The sequence below is a fragment of the Perissodus microlepis genome, chromosome 14 (genome assembly GCF_051167445.1).
Source record: "Perissodus microlepis isolate ML-2025 ecotype Zambia chromosome 14, ASM5116744v1, whole genome shotgun sequence".
NCBI lineage: Eukaryota > Metazoa > Chordata > Actinopteri > Cichliformes > Cichlidae > Perissodus > Perissodus microlepis.
The window spans coordinates 9,994,300-10,001,205 of record NC_140474.1 but is presented as its reverse complement, the minus strand read 5'-3'; the positions used below and the strand labels follow the sequence as shown (position 1 = coordinate 10,001,205).

General features: G+C 38.2%; 1 protein-coding gene across 4 annotated transcripts; it reads right to left on the bottom strand.

The window, feature by feature from the left end:
• Window positions 1-237: 237 nt before the first annotated feature.
• LOC146373445 (protein sel-1 homolog 3) lies at window positions 238-6,891 on the bottom strand. 4 transcript variants are annotated; one of them, XM_084949936.1, is made up of 23 exons: window positions 6,603-6,891; window positions 6,028-6,502; window positions 5,697-5,823; window positions 5,471-5,592; window positions 5,271-5,386; window positions 5,119-5,180; window positions 4,873-5,005; window positions 4,642-4,777; window positions 4,391-4,528; window positions 4,035-4,240; window positions 3,760-3,939; window positions 3,369-3,488; window positions 2,767-2,907; window positions 2,576-2,638; window positions 2,289-2,462; window positions 2,053-2,180; window positions 1,884-1,967; window positions 1,703-1,793; window positions 1,504-1,591; window positions 1,304-1,413; window positions 1,080-1,207; window positions 889-991; window positions 238-565 (listed from the first exon to the last, which is right to left on the bottom strand). In XM_084949936.1, the coding sequence occupies exons 1-23, from the start codon at window positions 6,693-6,695 to the stop codon at window positions 476-478; spliced, it is 3,108 nt and encodes a 1,035-aa protein (XP_084806062.1). In that variant the 5' UTR covers window positions 6,696-6,891; the 3' UTR covers window positions 238-475. The 4 variants fall into 4 exon arrangements, with proteins under 4 accessions (XP_084806062.1, XP_084806061.1, XP_084806060.1 ...); XM_084949935.1 differs by having other exon boundaries at window positions 1,304-1,591; XM_084949934.1 differs by having other exon boundaries at window positions 1,080-1,413.
• Between the last annotated feature and the right edge of the window lie 15 nt (window positions 6,892-6,906).

Below are 6,906 nucleotides of genomic sequence, written 5' to 3'. Positions count from 1 at the left end.
ACATACATACATATAATATTACATTTAAACCAGAAAGTGGCAGGGCTGTGGATATTATTACTGCTTTTAAACAAATGTGTTTGTTTACTTTATATAAATCCAAATATTAATTTTGAACTATAAGATATATGTTTCTCATGATGCAGTATAAAGTGGTGATGGTGGAGTTGACCATCTGATGGTCATTCACTCATAAATGAACCAAGATGAAATAATCAACAGAGGAAACAGCAATCTTTATGATTTATTCAATTAAAAAATAAAATAAAAGCGAGTCTTTTTAACAGCAGTAAACAGAGATTACAGACACAGACATATACAAAAAATATATTCATTTTTATGTCAGCTTTGCTCTGTACAGTTGTCCCAAGTAACCAATAGGTAAACTACTGTGGTGTTTCTGTGCTAATGAAGGTTGACTTTTCCACATAGTCCTTCAGTTTGTTTGCAGGCAAGTGTCACAACAACCTTGGTTCTAGTGCAGAGACAAGAAGTGTCTCCTGAACATACCACGGATGATTAAAAACACTGTTGGAGCTGCAACCACAGCAAGAGCAGTGCAGAACTGTGGGAAATAAAAGGAACAGGAACACAAAATTCAGATTGAAGCAGTATTAATATTAATTTGATAGATAAATATTATACTACACCACATTACCTAATAGATTTAGATTTTAATATTTTCAAGTTTTAAAATTTGATGACTTCTTATCAGTGTGAATGTCATTATATTGTATAATGATAGAAACATGTTACAGGCTACACAAAGAATGATAATTTAAAGACACTGAGTACTTCAGTTATGACATATTGTGTTTGAACCTAATTTTGGGTTGTTAAATCTTATGTTGGTCACTGATTTGTTGTAGATATGGATATTACACTTACCTTAATAGCAGCGCTATAGTGCTTTTGAAATGTCTGTACGTATACACTGAAGAGGGCAAGGCTGCAAGGAAAGAATGAGTCTGCATCTTCCGAGTCTCTGCATCTTTTGGAAAGAAATATAGATTTTTTTTTGTTGCATAAACGTACGTGTAGTAAGCTGCATTTTTAATACAGACAGTATTCAAACAAACCTTTTGTACAGGGCATTTAGAAGCAATTCCTTGTCTGCCAGGTATAACTCTGAGATGCCAAGTTTAATCAGTATAGATAGTGGCAGCTTGTAACCTTCTTCACCAAGGACACCTAAATTATACCATCCCTGTGGAAAATGACAGGTATGACTTACTAAAGCATAAACAAATACACACAATATATACAAAAACATAGCAAAGGTGTAATGTAAACGCAGGTAAACCTGGGGATTGTTCCTTAGTGCTGCCAGTGTGTACATCTGTGCTGCAGAAAACAAGTTTTTCTGCCTGTTACCATGCCTCTCGTAAAATAAGTCGCCCATCCTAATAAAAGCTGGGGCGAAAACAGATTTCGAGATCAAATCGGGTATAGTAAGTGCACAAGTCTGCAACTGTTCTGTTGCATTTAAAGTTAGTAATTTACCATAAGTGTTAGGATTTTGACTTTGGATCGTAATGTTGTAATATCTCCACATACAGTCTGATGCATAAACAGGATCCAGAAAACCTCCCTATTGACATAAAAGTAGTAAATAAAGAGGGAGAGCTGAAGTAAGCAGGAAAGTGACAATAACATTTAGGCTAATAGAGGCACATTTCAGATTTACATTTCTGTTACTTACCGAATTTTGTTCACACAGGTACGCCACATTAAACTGTGCAACTGCATATCCTGCTTCAGCAGCCATCATGTAATATAATAGTGATGTGAACCTGTAGCGAAGTCAGAAGATGAAATAGCTGTAATTGCATTCTAGTGATCTGATCAGGATTTTGGCAACTGTGACTAGAGAAAGACTTTACACGTCGTTCTTGAGATAGGCATCCAAAGCTTTGTGTAAGATGCTGCCCAAGTATCCGTTGTGCTCCGCTGCCCACTTTACCCACCTGCAGTCAGTTAAGAATACATTCTGGTTAAGGGACAAATAGAAATGCATGTGAATTAAAATAAATAAAAAAGTAAGTTGCTGACAAAACGGCGTCCGATGGATGTCTGTTGACAAAGCCATGCATCCCAGTGGTCCAAATGTCAGCAATCAGAATCCCTCCCCTGAGATTTCCTCTCTCTGCAGACTTCAGATAGTACTTATAGGCTATATACTGTAGGACAGATAAATTTGTTATATTATAAGATATATTCGTTATTACCACTTACAGGACCCATGACATATATGTTACAGTGGATGATGATGTTACAGTTGAGCTTACCTGGTTGGCAGGTTTTCCCGGATAAAGGCCCTGTGAGTAAATCACACCAAGATTGAAAGCTGCTTCTGGACACATGAGGAGATCGGCCTGTTCCCATAGCTGTATGGCCTGTTTGTAGTCCTTCTCAAAGTGCTCATAGTACCAGGCCAAGGCATTTATTGCAGGAACATGACCCTGTAGGACCGATTATTTTGAGAACCAGAATGAGATGCAAACTTAAAGTGGACTCCAGATGTTACAGCATAGATAACAAATACATCATAAAGAAGTTATTAACATTTAGCCACCTTATCCATTGCTTTCTTTAGGAATGTGACAGCTTTTGGAATGTTCTTTTCCGCGCCATGTCCCTACAGAGAGAAACATTCATATATTACAAGTAGATGTGACTAAATGCTAACACAGGTGGAAGGAAAATGCTTTAGATTAAGATATTTGTCAATGTTGTTCCATATTGCATATCAAACACAAATCTGACCTGCAGAAGTACTATCCCATAGTCGTACATTGACACTGGATCCTCCCACTGGACAGCTCCCCTTTCATAGTGTCTCACAGCCTCCAGGATGTTTGGAGTCACTCCTTGCTGGCCCCAGAATAGCATGCGGGCAATAGCTTGCTGTAAGACAATTGTCAAAGTATTACTAAAATCTAAATGTTGAAATCCCCCATTTCTTGAGAATGTCTTTACTTGTGATGTTCTACATTATCATTTCAATCCACTATTTTAGATTTTTTTTACAGTAAATTTCACTTTAAACAATTGTCCCAGTAAAGCACTTAGGGAGTTTGCAGGAATTGCAGTGCATTAATAAACTAGGAGTCCAGTTTTAAAAAAAGTGATGCAGATCAACACCAGCAGAGCTTCCTTTGCCCATGCTCCACCTCTGTAGCCTCTGTAGTTCTTGCTAACGAACATCAGTGATTTTACTTCTGCTTTTGTCTTTGTGGAAGAACAATTATACCAACAGTTATATCAGCAGTTAGTCTTGTGACAAACCTGTTAACTCAGTCTTTGGCGTGATGAAATGTGAGAAGCATACTTGAAACAAAAGGGCAACAACAAAGTCAGTAGACTACCTCAGCCTCAGTTGCTCCCCTCCGGGCCTGATGTTTGAGCCATTGAAAGATGTGGTGGTTTTCATTGGTCTGGATATCCAACATCTTTTCATCGTTCACAAAAATAGCCTCAACTGTTGTCTAAAAAGGAGAAAAAAAAGAGGAGACAAATGCTAAGGTTCAAAAATAAATTTGCTTTAAATTAAATGTTAACTAATTTTGATCACTGTTATAATGCCGCCTTCATTATACTGCTGCTTTTTTATGAACTGAAGAAACAAAGATACATTTATTGAGGACAGAAATCGAAAAACTGTAGCCATGATAAAAAGTAATCTAAATGTATTGGTAAAGCAGGTCATACATTGTATAAAAAATGTATTTATATAGAAAAAAACAATGGTTTCCAAACCTGCTGTGGTGAGGGATTATGACGGTCTATAGTTGTCTGTTGAGCAATGTTAGCATAATAGGCATAGGCCAGATCATGATCCTTGGGCTGACCATGCAGTCCAAGGTGGTGCAGGTGCCCAAGATGCAGCAATGCCAATCGATCACCCTTTTGGGCACCCAGCAGTCCAAGTAGCCAAGCCTGCATCATACATTTGAACATGTGAGAATATATTGAAAAAAAGCTTTTAAAAAACAAATAACTAATTAAACTATAAATGACCTGATAAAACAGACCTTAAAAGGCTCTTTCTGGACTCCTAGGCCAGTACTGTAGAGCACAGATGACATGTGCAGAGCTCGGGTATCAGCTAGACAGCCAGCTTGGAGAAGCAGTGATAATACTTTGCTGACCACTTCCGTGCTTCTTGCTTTGCCCAGCTTATGGAGTGATAAGGAGTATAGTGCTCTGCCCAAATCATGCAGGCTAACTGGTCTTCCTTCTGCAAGGGACAAATTGAACTTTAATGTGTTTAATGACATGCAGAATCCAAAACAGCAGCTATTACAACTGCAGAAAAGCATCATTAATTCAGACCGCATTATATTTTAAAATGCCCTGGCAATTGAAAATATTATACTTCATCTCTCACCATGTTTTAAAACTAATAATTTGGCCAGTTTAGCGGCATGTCTTCTGCGAGGAGCAGCTGCTTCCCACGATGCACACTGTGGATTTGATGTTTGTCTGTGTTTTACCACCCACTTATGGAAAGCATGAGAGCAAGTTTCTGAAGAAAAGCAGCACAAACACATTACTCACAGTGTCATTATTTTAAAAAGTTTAGTTGAAAAGTTGTTTTTTGCACCATCTAGTGTAAGTAAACCCTACTGCTGGTATTACCGGCTTCTGTCCTCTGCTGGATCTTGATTGAATGGCCACTGATCTTGACATTCATGTCAAAGCTAAATTCTTCACAAGTCTGCAGCCACCTGGTGAGATTTAAATTCTGTATAACATCTGGAACATAAAACTCAGACTGAAAAAGAAAGATATAATCAGACTTGAACACAGTGAACAGTTGAGTTGGATGTAGCTACAAGTATTAAGTAAGTACAGTATTACTAGAAGTACCATAATGTCAGACACTATTCGGTTCCGGTGGTATATCACTGGTCCAAAATAGCCTTTCACTCCTGGTATATACTTCCCTCCTCCAATCACAAAATATCCCTCTGTGTCATCAAGCATGATAATAAATCTAAACCTGTAAAGCATGTTATACAGCAGAAGAGCACATAGTGTTATAGTACACCTCAAATGCATTTTCTTCCTCTGGGTAATAACTGAATCATGATGTCACATTAGAAATAGACTTACATATATTCAGAAGTTTTAACTGTTCTCTGGCCGTTATCCAAGCACACCATATTAACAGCCACCTGAGATGCAATGACAATGAGCATGTTTTTTTCATTATGATGATGATGTGCATGATAAACGGTATGCTGTGTCAACAAAAGACTACTTACTGTTGTACCTTGCACCATCACAATAAGATTGCACCACACATTTAAAGGGACCTTGAATGAAGAGAGAAATGCAGAGGATTCCTGAGACTCTCCATTCATCTGGATGTGTAAGTGACCTGTGTTTAATGTGAATGAAGATGAGCCTTATGTAAGTCAAGATAATGCGATAAATAGAATATGTAAGAAAAAATTAACTATACCTGACTTTGTAAGGAGTATTGCTGGTGTGATATAACTATTTTGGGAATTTATATGATGAAACACGCCACACAAGTCTTCCTGACAGTGTCTGGTTACAAATATCCAGATGGAAAGCGTACACCTAGAAACCCCCGCATAAAAAAAGACTTGTTTAAATGACCTTAAATGGTAACTTCAATGACAGAATGGAAAACTAGCAGATATACTGTAAACAGTCTATCATACCATGGGAAAGAGATGGCTTTAACACGTAAATACTCCAGAACCTCATTCCTGTGGGGATTCAGTGTCTTTGTGATACCAAAGCTTTCTCCAGTTGAAGCATAGATTGAAGACAGCAAATGAAGCGTTTCTAAATGAAATTTGGAAGCCTACAATTTAGCATCGTTATTGCAAAGTTTAAAAAACAAGGACTGTGTGAGTTTTTTCATCTTTCTCTGAAATCTTTAAGATTCACAGAATATTGCTGTCAAATACGGTGAGAGAATTTTGTTTTTCATAGCTTCACTTTAACTTCATATAGAGTTAACTTTTACTCTTACTTCTCCAACCTCACCTTGTTCCAAGGCACACTGTTTCTGGATAAACTGTTTAGTTAGCTGGAGCATTTGTGTGCCCCAGGCAATACAGAGCTGATGTTGTTTGACACGTCGACTTAAGTAGGGCTTAGGTTTCAAATTTGCCACATGTTGAGTTCTGACAGACTTCTCAGTATCATCATATCCAGTGTGTCTGACTGAGGCTCGAAGGATACAACTCAGCACCCACTGAGAGTCTGGAACAATCCCATCAGGTTGATACACCAACCAGTCTGGCAGATTCAGCTTCACAGTCCTTATTTTATTGACACCTGGGACACAATTCCACTGTCTTAGCAGAAATGTGCTTATGGTGCCAGTTTCAAAGGATACAACACAGTCCAGCTGTACTGTAGCAGGTTCATCACAAGAGTAGAGTACTTGCAAAAGATGGTCTGGCAAAGCCTCCTCTGGAGGATTCAGGATTTTCACCTCATCTAAACCCCAAACAACCTGTATGTGACAGAAGACAAGCATACATTTTCCTGAGAAGACTACACTAGAAGGAACCAGTGTATTAGTGAATTATTGATGAAGGCAAACCTTCTCCTACCTGCATCGTGAGGCAAAGCTGATAGATATATTTGTACAGTGTATGAAAATCCATTGCCCAAGCAATAATCTTGCTGCAGTGAAACAGAAGCATCAAGACCCGGATCTTATCCTGCTCTAACTCAGGTACTCTCCTAGGTAAATATTTGACAGCACAAAGCTCCACCCACTTACTATATACACCTCCGTGGAGCTCTCTGGATTTGGTTGCATTTCACTGCTGATAATATAACAAAAGGTAACCCAGTATCTTTCACCGTTTCCTGAATCTACATTTCACAACCTACATTTGAATTCTTTGTGCT